At 39.2% G+C, this 12,772-nt stretch overlaps 1 protein-coding gene across 2 annotated transcripts in view; it reads left to right on the top strand.

Moving 5' to 3' along the window:
* The window catches only part of IGF2 (insulin like growth factor 2), a 53,574-nt gene extending 42,507 nt beyond the window's left edge, over window positions 1-11,067 (top strand). For both annotated transcript variants that reach the window (XM_068261294.1, XM_068261293.1), the window contains exons 3-4: window positions 599-765; window positions 2,039-11,067. In XM_068261294.1, the coding sequence (XP_068117395.1) occupies window positions 599-765; window positions 2,039-2,272 (401 nt within the window). In that variant the 3' untranslated portion in view covers window positions 2,273-11,067. The remainder of the gene's footprint in view (window positions 1-598; window positions 766-2,038) is intronic.
* The last annotated feature ends 1,705 nt before the right edge of the window (window positions 11,068-12,772 follow it).

The raw sequence follows: 12,772 nt of genomic DNA, 5'->3' as shown, positions 1-12,772 counted from the left end.
GTCAGGACTTATTAACGGGACATATAAAAGATGAAAGAAGGCGGACGGGTGTCATTTGGCTTCAGTTAAAATGCAGCCAAATGGAGGCATTTTTAACCCCACGTTGCCTGGCAGCAGAAAACCGCAATATGTCAGGTCTGAGCACGGCTGTGGCCATGCTCAGATGTGACTCCATGGGGGAGGGGGAGGGTGGTGGTTTCTGTCTACCACCGGTACTGAGCTCTAACAAGCACCTGGTTGGTGCAGGAGAGCAGCTGACACACAGAGATTTACGACTTCATCTACCCGTATGAAAGAGCCCTTACTTATAGTATAGTTTTCACAGGTTTGCTTTTCATCACAGGATTTGGAGACAGGGGCCCCTGTTCAATTTCTTTTTTTCTCTTAGGAGATACTTTTTCATCTTCTAAAAAAGTACTGTCAAGATTATTCTGAGTATTTTGTTACTTGCTGTTGGTTTATAAAGCATTTTATTGATCAGGTGTGAAAGTCTCCTAGGATATGCTCCTACAACCACCCAGAATGGTTTTTTTTGTTTGTTTTGTGAAGAGGAAGAGCTCCCTTTAAAACAAACTAACAAAACTTTTTATTTTTCCAGAAAAGTCTTCAGGACGCACCAGTCGAAGACCTAGCAGAGGGATTGTGGAGGAATGTTGTTTCCGGAGTTGTGACCTAGATTTACTGGAAACCTACTGTGCGAAGCCTGTCAAGAATGAGAGAGACCTTTCCACCGCACCCGCCACTGCACTGCCATCTCTGAATAAGGTGAGTGGTAACCTGTCCTACCAATTAGTTCTGCTAACCTAAATCATCTTTAGCGATCTGCTGAGTTTGTATTAAGCTTTTCGTACTCAAAGAAACGACAAAGAATATGAGGGCACTGGGACATCGGCCAACTTTTTGCTACGTCAACCTTGCAATGTTGTAGTTCATCAGAAAATTAGCTGCAGGCAATTTGCATTAATGGCGCTTTGAAGAAAGCATATTCATACACTTAGTTTGCTTGTCAGCTTTAAAATGTTAGTTCCTGGATAGACCCTTTATCTAGAGGGGAAACAAGCAGTGAATGAACACAGGTTAAACTGCAGCCATCAGATGTTTTATAAAGCTGGGTGCTTGACACTATTGGTCTAACTTAGGCCTCCTTTACACAGTAGGCTGCTGCAGTGGCATTCGATTGGTCCAGTTTCAAGCTGCATAGATTTCCATGAAATTATCATAAATCTTTGCATCAACAACGAATTATTTCCCCCTATTTATTATAAAGTGCTGTGTAGTATGTTGGCCCTTTGGATATCAAAGGCTTTGATTAAAGAAATATCAGCATGTTTATACATAATAGGTATCAAATGTATGCTTAACAATATCAGCTGGAATGTACGTAGCGTACAATAGCTGGTAAAATATTACACATGTTTGCAAGTAAATACAACCCAATAAAAAACAATAAATGCAATAAAGCCTGTGAAGAAAATTCTATACTATAAAAAAGGACCTCAACAAGATGACCTGTAACAAATAATAAAATCAATAGTAAAAGTGTACATTGAGGTACAAGTATATACCTTATTTCAGTGTGCTCATAAGCCATGATCGAATACACTTCTTCGAGGCTGGAGCTGATAACTATTCACTCTCTTAAGTCCCAATGTGTGATGCTGTATGGCTAAGCCTGCAATTCCCCTAGAGCATTCCTTATCCAGCCATGGTGGTCATACCTTTTGGAAATGATCCGAGTGGTTCACCATCTGAGCATTATGGTGTTAGTATTGCATGGCGTCATTCATTTTCTTTGACTTGACTAAACCTCAGGTCAGGCTGTAGCCAGGAATTTGCTATGTGAAGTTTGGTCACCAAAGAGTATTTTGGCGCTTTATAAATACAGCTAATAATAATTTGCATCGCATTGAACATCCCTATTCAGTACTGTCTTGCTTCCAGATTAACAACTTGTTAAAATAAAAAATGATGGAAAACATCCCATTAACCTTACCTGTTTTCAGTTTTTGATTGTGCTCTTTGCTTCTTCTTCTTGTAGGATGTGTACCATAAACATTCTCACACAAAGTACACCAAATATGACATCTGGCAAAGAAAGCCCACTCATCGCCTACGAAGAGGGGTCCCTTCCATCGTTCGTGCACGCCAGTATCGATGGTGGGTAGAGCAAGTAGAAGAATCCCAGGAGGTGTTCACACATCGACCACTAATGACCTTACCGGTGATGAGACCTCGCTCTGTTCAGCATGATTCAGAGTCCACCCATAACTGAGTTGGGAATCATTACCAAGCGGGATTCCACTCTCTTCAAGTTCTGTTTCTGTGTTCCATTTGATTTTCTTCAGTCATCTCTGGAGGAAAAAAAAGCCTAGCAACAGAGCTGAAGCCCGAAATGCTCAATGTGACACCTCATAAAAGAGTAAAAATGAGCAAAACTGAGACACCAAAGCTGGAACAACTCTATCTTTTGGTGGGAAATATTTCTGTGGATTTTATGTCCTTTTCTGAGTTTCTTTTTGTTTTACCGTGGGTTTTTAACCTCAACATCAGATGTGTGTACAAGAAAAGTATGCAAGGGACATGACTGTATTTGCCTGTGTGCCGTGCACAGATCAGCATCACTGCTGGCACATTGGGCCCTATCCGTGCCATTAAGGAAAAACAAACGTGTTTTACCAATGGAAGTATTGTAAATATTCCATCCAACTGATTACATTCAGGATGGATAGGGGATAGACCAGAGGATCTCTTTTGCCTTTGTGTCTTATATGGTTTAACACCTTAACCCTACTTAATGTCTTATTTGTTTTCCTGTAGCATTTAAATGTCAATGTCCAAAAATATATTGCACCTTTTTTATGCCTAGCTGGAAAAAAAAAACTTCAAAGGGCATGTAAGGTTTTATGTTAGGGTTTGTTTTTCTCTCGCTTTCCTTTGTGCCATTGGGGCCTGAAGCCTTATATTTGCAATTCATGGCCATCTTTTTGGTGTCAAAGGTGGGGCGAGTACTAGAATTCCAAATGTATTTGCACCTTTTAATCATTGAGAACGACGAGAGAGGGGAGTAGGCAGAGCCCTTATTTTGTTAGTTGGGAGGTCTGTCTGCTTTGCACATATGCCACAGATTACAATGATTTTTATATATGTATAATATATTATATTACTTTTCTTTTTGCAAAAAGGAAAAACTCAAGCACTATTTTTTATGGGACTTTCTTTTTGTATAGCGCTGAAATGAAGGGGATATGATAATGTAAATATGATGTCCTTTGGTGCTAATGCCACATACAGGGGAAGAGCTGGACTGAGACGGGGAAAGTAGCCTAGGATTTCTGGGAGTCCTGAGAATGTTTTATACCATCAAATGAATCCTAGGAGACTTTCTCTGAATGAATCCACAGTATGAATGGAATAGATGAGAACATATTGAACTTGAAGAATATTTATACTTTTCGTTTTAGGAAAAGTATACCTTGTTTTTTTTTCCCTCCTCTGAATTCTAAAGAGGGCAATTCCTTCAAATAAAGCCATCTACAGTTATTCATACATAAATAAAATGTTTCTGCACAGTCACTTACTTGCTGTGTCTAGGGGAAAAGGGAATTTCATGCATTTTAGCCACACCCATCAACAACCTGTTTAAGCCATGACTCTCAATAGTCCTGGAAGAAGCAGAGTAACAGTACAGTTTGGATAAATCAGGGCTTAACATTCTCTTAATCAGAAGTGTAACTACTGGGGGAGTAGCATACGCAACCACAGGCAGGCCCAGAGTTGAGGCAGAAGCGAAGTAAATTTCCTTCCATTCAATTTAGGGAGCCCCCTCCAGAGCCGGTGGTGTTCTGGCTACACTTGTTATGGGTAGAAGCATCCATGGATGCTGCACTGTTATGAGAAAGGGAGGGGGAAAATGATAATGGTCATAGAGGTCACCTTGAATCTGGTGGTGATGGTGTGTGGCCATGTAGGGGGTGGAGCAGTTTTACTGGGGGCCTTATTATTTTTAATGGCTCCCTTGTACTTATTGTCAGTCTTTCTAAGGTTGGTATCTGGTTTTATCATCAGATCTAGACTATTGCATCAATATTTTATAACCTGCCACTTCAACTGTTTTTACCAGCCATATGGACTTAAAGGGTACCTGAACAACAAATAAATATAAGAGCTGGCCATACCTTGGGGTTCTTCAGGGCCCCCACAATCTCAGAGACCCCTTAGCTTAACCGATCTCTCCTCTGTCTTTATGCCCTTAAACGCACTTAGATCTTCTGGTTGAATTTGACAGGCGGATGTCCTTTTTCAACCAAACTAACTGTATTACTATGATATTATATTACTAGGGTGCATGCTTTGTCCTCTTCATGCACCCCCTTGGATCGCACTCCCAAACGGTTGTGTAAAGCAGTTATGGTCAGGAGCACTCCAGGTATTCACAATTCGGATACACTTGTAACCGTGCATGCCAAGGACGTTCCCAACCTAGACTCTGGCACGCAGCAATCGGGGAGTGCCCACAAAGATTGCGCATGAGTGGACTGAGCATGTGCCCTTAATAAAGTTTGGCGAAAACCCAGGTATCACCACCTCATACATGTATTTTAGTTCAGATGTGTTTTACATTTTTAGACAATAAAAAGCAGCATTGAATATTCTGATAACCTTTTTTTGTTTTTGCAAGTTAGTGGTCTGCTTATTTTACATTTTACCGTAAAATAAGCAAAAACCAGCCTTCTCTGTATTTCAAGGCTCAAATTTGAATTCAACCTGAACCAATCATATCAGCATGCTACAGATTCACGTTGACACACCAATAAACCTAAAAGTCAGTTTTATTTCTGTGAAAAGGCAACAAATAACAATTTGAGATATTTTTGAAAGATTTGGTTTCACTATATTTCAATCTTCTTGAAAGTTCCAACTTGAAGATTTTAAAGATTTACTTGAGACACTGAGGAGAAAGTTACTTTCCATCACACGCTATTTAATGTCTGGGGTAATTCCATTGAAGCACCATAATATGGCTGACATACAACACTTTGGGCGCTAGTCTAGTTTAGGGGTAGCAGCAGGAAAACCTTAGGAAAGAGTTCTCCAATCACAGCACTCTCTTACAGCATTCTTGTGATTGGCCAAATAGTGTGGGTATAGTTTACTTCAATCTATCTGAAACATAAAAATTTGAGAGGGTGAAGTCCACCCAATCAAATAAGCAGAATTTCCCTATGAGGTTTCCTGCTTGGTGCCCTGAACTACACTGGCGCCACACTTGGCACTCAGATATGCATGCAATGTTAATAGATTGTAAGGATGAGCAAAACGTCTTCTAACATGCAACTTTTCACCGATCCAGGTATGGATTTCATTAGCCAATTAAAGCCTCTAGCTGCTGGTTTACTAAATACCAGTTACCTTGTTGATCCATACCCGCTGCTTTTGATTGACTCAGCCTTTCACTTCTTGGGTTTGGAAATTTAGAAGGTTAATTCTAGTTTCATTTATTTTTTTAAATTATACTCATCGGTAATGGGGAATTAGTCTGACTTCTAATAATAACTCATGGCTATATCTACCATTCATGTAAATGGGCTTTACACAGGCAGAACAGATCTGCATACTTGTTTTGGACCAGACTTGAAGCAGATGATCAGCACATCAGTCAGTGTTTTTTTTTTCATGATCAGAAGTGGCAGCTTTGCAATCTTGAAGTTAGGTACACTTCAATGCTTGTATGTTCTAACAATTAATGGTATACCAAAATATACTAAATATTAAGTTAGCTCTTATAAGGGTCAAATATGGCTCGCCAATAGAGATGCCACTATATCTAAAATTCTTTTCTTTAAAAAAATCACAATTTTTTGGGTTCCCCAAATTAATAGATGAACTAAAAGATTACTGCAGAATTTAGAATATTGCATAAGGGGATTTTTTTTTATTTTTTTTCTGGAAAACTCTATAAAATATCAAAATACGTTTATCTGCAGAGATGATTGAGCACTTGTGTATAATTTTAGTTATAATGTTTAATCATAGTATTTCCATGTAGCAGTGCATCAATCAGCACTATATGCAGTGACTAATTTGAATGCTACCTAGAAAGTCATGCTAACATCACAATCACTATAAAAGGTGTGAAACTTTTGATGCATGGTAGTATGAAACTGATACATTTTTTTTTTTCTACTGATAGAAACCCCGAGTTTTAGTTGTCAATTTGTCACTAAAAGCTCAAGAAGGGATAGTTGTACAAACATCAAAATGCGCAGGTCTCCTGCCTGCACTGGATAATTATATTTGTTTATGACATTGCCAATTCTAAAATAATACATGTTCAAACACCATTTATTTGGTCCACACGTTGACCAAGCCCAGCTCTAAAATAAAGCCCATCTCTAAAATATTAGCTGTGGATAGCGTGAAACAGGGTTAGAACACTGACATTTAGCTGGTGTCCGTGTCTCGACTAAGAGAAGTTGTACTCCCTTCCAATCCCTGTCCATAACAGCCTAAGCAACCAATTGCAGTACCATAAAGAGAGAGGGGTTGTGTCCAACACATCATGAAAAAAATTGCCATGGAGAATTACAAGAAGGCTACACCCGGAGACTAGAAAATTTGAGAGCAAAATAAGCATTAGAAAATATGTGTTAGATCGACTGATGGAACATGTCAGGAAGTAGTAAATTGCCAAAGAAGTATAGACTTCACATTCTCAAACATGGAAAATACTGTAGTTTTTAGAAACCTTAATATTTTTCTTCCTCGATGTTTGAAATCATGAGATCTTTTGTCTATTTTTATCCCCTAGAATGCTCTATGAATTACATTTTTCTCCATTAAAAGCCCTACTTTATTCTAATTTTTATCTCTTTGTTTCACAGAATTTTCTCTTTTGAGTGTATTGCATTGTTGACCAGAGTCTCGTTTTAGGTTGCTACACCACTATTATAGAATTTGTATTGCAGAAATGCTCCATTTTTGCAGTACACAAACCCAAATTTGCAGTCCCAGCAGATCATTAGTGTCCTCTGCCTAATAGCCTGCAGCCTCTCCAAACTCCCCTAATTCCCTGACCTAATGGCTAGCTGGGCCATGTGCTAGCACAGCAATGTTTCCACTCTATAGGGAGAAGGAGTTTGAGGTCAGCAGTTCAATCATGCATCCCTAATATGATGACTTTTAAATTAAAGCTTGCATATTTCCATTGGCTTGGAAGTCAGCCAATTAAATCCACTAGCTGTCAGACAATTGATCTGGATGTTATAAACGACCTACAGATACTATTCATCCCCAGAGATGATCATGATTGTTTTGGGTGAAAATCTAGCATGAGCATTTTGATGCAATTTTTTGCAACTTGAAAATAGCCCAAATTGATCAAATGATGCAATCATTGGACTGGTCCAGCATATATTTTCATAAATCAGCATCAATTCAGAATTATTTGCATCTCATTGACCATCCCAAGCCTGCTACTGTAGTTGCAATGGAAACAGAGGCGCCAGCAGAGTAAGAATTGATCATAGGTAAAAACAGATAAAAATTGGGGGGGCAAGGGTGAACTTACCTCCCCAAAACCAAACACATCCTCTATGTATGGTTTAAACAAGATTTAATTTGTACTCCAGAACAAATGCAACGCGTTTCCCGGGTCTCTAGCCCGCTTCCTCAGGCAATAATAAAGATTGGAGTAACTCAGAAGTTGTGTAGCCAAGTGCAGTGCCTCTGTGCCTGCTACTGTAGTTGTTTCAGTTATTCCTGCTATTCCCCCCCCCCCCCCCCATCTCGCACTTTCAATAAGTTATACCAGTGATGAGCGGGTAAAACCACAAAATAACTCCTCTTCAAGGCTACCACTAGGAGAGTGGATGTTCTGTTGACCGACTTCTAAACTTGATTGGGTGTTTGATGTGAATGTAGGCTTGTACATCTACCAAAAGAAAGTCGGTCTCTAAGGGTCAGTTGCAGATGTTTAGTTAGGGTGGTAGATATAGTCACTAACTCGGTTATTCTTGAGATATCTTGTCTGGCCTTGACTGGCAGGAACAGCAGTTCATACACTTTCCACTCACATATAGGGTTTTCATTCAGCAATTTGCACCAGCCAGGTCACAGTTAGGAAATTGTGCAAAGCGCACCAGACTAAGGTGGAATTGAATTCACATCAGTGGGACTCTGGGATATTACTTGATCATTTATTTGTGGTTGAGAGTTTACCTTCATTGTGGTGGTCCATGACGTCACAACAGGTCAGACATAACAGAAGCAGTATAAAACATTTTATTCCTGTGCATCAATTTGCAGCATTCTCTTCTAGTGAAATTTTGGGTTGAGAAGCACCTCCATACACAAATCAGCAATTAGACTTAAAGGACAACTGAAGGTGAGAGGGCTATGGAGGCTGCCATATTTGTTTCCTCTTAAAGGGGAACTGAAGAGAGAGGTATATGGAGGCTGTCCTGTTTATTTCCTTTTAATCAATACCAGTTGCCTGGCAGCCCTGCTGGTCTATTTCTCTGCAGTAGTATCTGATTAAAACCAGAAACAAGCATGCAGCTAGTCTTGTCAGATCAGACTTATAAGTCTGAACCACTGAAACACCTGATCTGCTGCATGCTTGTTCAGGGGCTATGGCTAATAGTATTAGAGGCAGAGGATCAGCAGGGCTGCCAGGCAACTGGTATTGTCTAAAAGGAAATAAACATGACAGCCTCCATATACCTCTCTCTTCAGTTCCCCTTTAAGCAATACCAGTTGCCTGGCTGTCCTGCTGATCCTGTGCCTCTAATATTTTTAGTTATAGACACTGAACAAGCACATGCAGATCAGGCGTTTCTGACATTGTTGTCAGATTTGACAAGATTAGCTGCATGCTTGTTTCTGGTGGGATGCAGACACTACTGCAGCCAAACAGACCAGCAGGACAGCCAGGCAACTGGTATTGTTTAAAAGGAAATAATGATGGCATCCTTCATATTCTTATTTGTTGTACAGTGCTGCGTAACTTGTTGGCGCTATTTAAATGCAGTAAATAATAATAATAATACTCACTTTAGTTGTCCTTTAATTTATTGCATTCATATTTCTATACATACACAAGTGGCTTTTTTAATGGTTCCTTCTAAGGTTTATACAGTATCTTTGCAGGTAACGTTTAACTGATCTTATCCCTATAAGTAGCTTATCACAGTCTATTCAGCAAATCAATGTTTGACATATTTACAGGAGATTAATATCTAACTGTACAGAAATCAGTCTCACAACAATTTAAGCAGCTAACAATATGTTTCTATCCCATTATTAGTTGCTATTATTTATTCTGCCTTGTCATCCTATATAATAAAACTGCAGGTGTCTGTGTCCACCTGGGTCCATGTGTGCCTCCCAGTGCCGTAATGCACATGTGCAGTGGATGAGGCTGCGCATGCGCAGTGCAACGGGAAGCCGCCCAGCAACCGTTAATGGAACGGCATAATTACTAGTTACCATATAAAGAAAAAAAAAAAAGAATAGAAAAACGGGAAGACTACTTGAACTGTACAATATTTCATATGAAGGAGAAAAAATAGGGGTTGGGGTGGGAGGCCTCCACAACAGGGAGTGGGAGGATGAAATTAGGTATTTTAATGTGTAATCTTTTTTATATGATATTAATATTATTTCCATGCAATGTTGAGCCATGATACATTTTGTAAAAAAAAAATTAAAATGACAAAAAAAACCTGTAAAAAAATACAAAACAAAAGTAAACCTTACATTACCATATGATGGACATGAACAAGAGATAAGAGAATGAACATTATTTATTGATGTTACAAAATGAGGAAGGGTCTTAAAAGATCAAAGTCCGACTGAATGAAAAAAAAATCGGGAGGAGGGAAAAAAACTGAATATTAACAACTTCTTTTTGTACTTTTTAGAACTTTGTAAATGCTTCTACCAAAAATAAAAACTAAAAAAAAATAAATAAAAAAAAAATCAGAAAACAAGAGGATAAAAAAAAGATCAAGAGCCACATTTATAAAAAAAATAAAATAAAATACAGTTACATGCTGCCTTTCACAAAACATATTTCTGAAGTAACAACAGGTATGTTACAGTAATAAGACAAAAACATAAAAACGTAAAACATAAATGCATGGGTAGCAGGTCTGAGCCATTTCATTTTAAGGATTCTGTTTTGTCTTTGAAGTTTGTGTAACCAGCAATGCAAATGATGTTTATATTTCAGGTCTGATATTTGATACTGAGTACATATGCATTCACTGTTGGAGGGATGGCTATTGCTACTATAGGTACATGGCTAGTCCCATTGCAGGGATTGTCCAACTACATATTCTTGTTATTTTATTCAACATGGTTGCCTTGCTTATGTTTCATGCTCCGACAGATGTTTTTGTTGTGGTTTATGTATTCAGGAAGCTGAATGGAAAGCACCATCCACATAATTCAGCGGTCACATCATTTATAGAGCAATCCGTATTCGTATTGTACCATTATCTATCCATTAAATTACAACGCAGTTAATGGACGTTCATATAATTCATGCACGGAGTAAACAGCATCTGTATCCGATTTCTTAGTTTCTGTTATGTCTTATCGGATGATTTTTATGTCACAATATTGTATCATACACTTTCTGCCTTACTGGAAAAATTAAAGCAAAACAATTATTGATGCAAGCAATTGCGTAAGGGTCTGTATGTTACGGAGCCAAAGTGCAGTGCAATTGATATCAGCAATCTTGAGGTCTCTGTAGAACTGTAACTGCCACAGCCACGTGGATGGATTCAGTGGCCTCAGCACTACGTGAAGGAGTTTTTTTTTTCCTTGTGCACTGTCGCTGGACTGCTTGGCTTTTTTGTGGTTTTTTTTTTTTTATTTTATTTTATTGATGGATTGTTTAATGGCAAGGCTATGGTCCTAGCTTGTCTAAACTGTATGTGCACTCAGCATAATATGCAACTTAACAACCGCCCAGATTCTGCACCTATTGTACCTTTTTTTTTTCGTTGTTGTAATAATATCATATCATTAAAGCAAATCTACGATATCACAAGGAAAGAAGTTGTTTGTTTGCTGTATATTTATTGATCTTAAAACTAATGCAACAAATATTATTTTGGGCAAATATAAAATTGTGTACAGGGGCTTGAAAAGGACCTGTTTTTACCTCTGTGGCCTGCCTAGCCTGAACAGGAAGCAGTTTCCTCAGCTGCTGTTGACAGACAGGTTTAAAAAACACATCTGAGGATATAGAGGCTGCCATATTTACTTCCTTTTAAACAATACCAGTTGCCTGGCAGCCCTGCTGATCTTTCATGCCTCAGTAGTGTCTGAATCACACATCTGAAATAAGCATGCAGCTAATCCAGTCAGACTTCAGTCAGAAACATCTGCTTTGCATGCTTGTTTAGGATCTATGAGTAAAAGTATTAGAGGTGATTAGCAGGGCAGCCAGGCAACTTACATTGTTTAAAAATAAATAAATATGGTGGCCTTCATATCCCTCTTATGTTATGTGTCCTATAAACATTTTTGGAGTAAAGTAGTTGAAATCTATGTCCTGCTGGTTGCTGCGAGGCTCTGATTGGATGTAGATTCCAATGATTCACCGCTGGAGTGTATTGCAAAGTAGGTGAATAGAAGATGCCCTTGCACCCTGCTTAGCGGCGCTGTGCTCTGAGCCGCCAGTCTACACAACCTCAGCTCCAGGAATGGTCAATGAGATGCAAATAATTTTGAGCTGATGCTGGAATATGCAAATATTGTATTCAGATTGATGCGGCTTGAAAATGGTCCAATCAGATTCCACACCATTGAGATTCAGTTTGTCTGTTTTCAAACTTCTTAAGTTTGCATAGAAACGTAATCCTGCATCAACTCGGAATCACTTGCATCTTGTTGACTGTCCTTACTCAGCATTGCCGATAAGCACTAAAAGAGCCCTACTGCCTTACCTCCATTTGAGTTCAGTCTGATCCCAGTGTTGCATGGCAGCATGTGCCCTGTTGAGCCCATAAGTCTTCAAAAGCTCCATGCACACTTGGGATCAGAGCAGGATCATTCGTCAGGCAACCTGCTTGGGGCCTAGTTGGTGTCAAGGGCCACCTTCTAGCCTGCCACCTTCTTTATACTCTCTCCACTTCAGCTTACCAAAAGGACCCAAAGGGGCCCCAAATCCACTACCTTGCCTAGGGCCCCATAAGATGTTAATCCATCTCTGCTTGGGATCATCAGACAATCTTTGTAAAAAAACTTACTTTACTACCTAAAAAGATCACAGGCAAATAATATGCTTGTCGTCAAACTCATCCTGGTGGATTTTCCCCGATGACGATTGTCCTCTTCACAAGTCTTGTATGAGATCACCAGTCATGCCTAAATCAATGATAAATGCTTATGTTAGTGTAAGCGCTCTTCAGCCATCAATTGCCACATGAAAAGTGCCGTAAAAATGAACAGGCAAGTCCCCACCTCTTTAAATATAAGGACAACAGTTATTGTGAGTCACAGGAATGCACCCCTTGCCTTAAATAAGCCTCTTAATCAGCAAGGCCTTAATCAAGCCTCTAGTTACATGTCCTTCACACCTCCTGTCATGTATTCATCACAACTTCAGTCACACATCCATCACACCTCCAAGGATGCCTCATCACACCTTGTATCTAATAAAAAAACAACACTTGTTTATACTCACAGAATACTGAGTCTAGCTGTGCCATTACATTGAACCTCCTGCTGACGAGCACCTGCAGAGGGCAGGCACCAC

The sequence above is a fragment of the Hyperolius riggenbachi genome, chromosome 11, assembly GCF_040937935.1.
Source record: "Hyperolius riggenbachi isolate aHypRig1 chromosome 11, aHypRig1.pri, whole genome shotgun sequence".
In the NCBI taxonomy this organism is placed as follows: domain Eukaryota; kingdom Metazoa; phylum Chordata; class Amphibia; order Anura; family Hyperoliidae; genus Hyperolius; species Hyperolius riggenbachi.
Note: the sequence above shows the minus strand (reverse complement) of the source record. Positions and strands in the feature narration are given on the sequence as shown.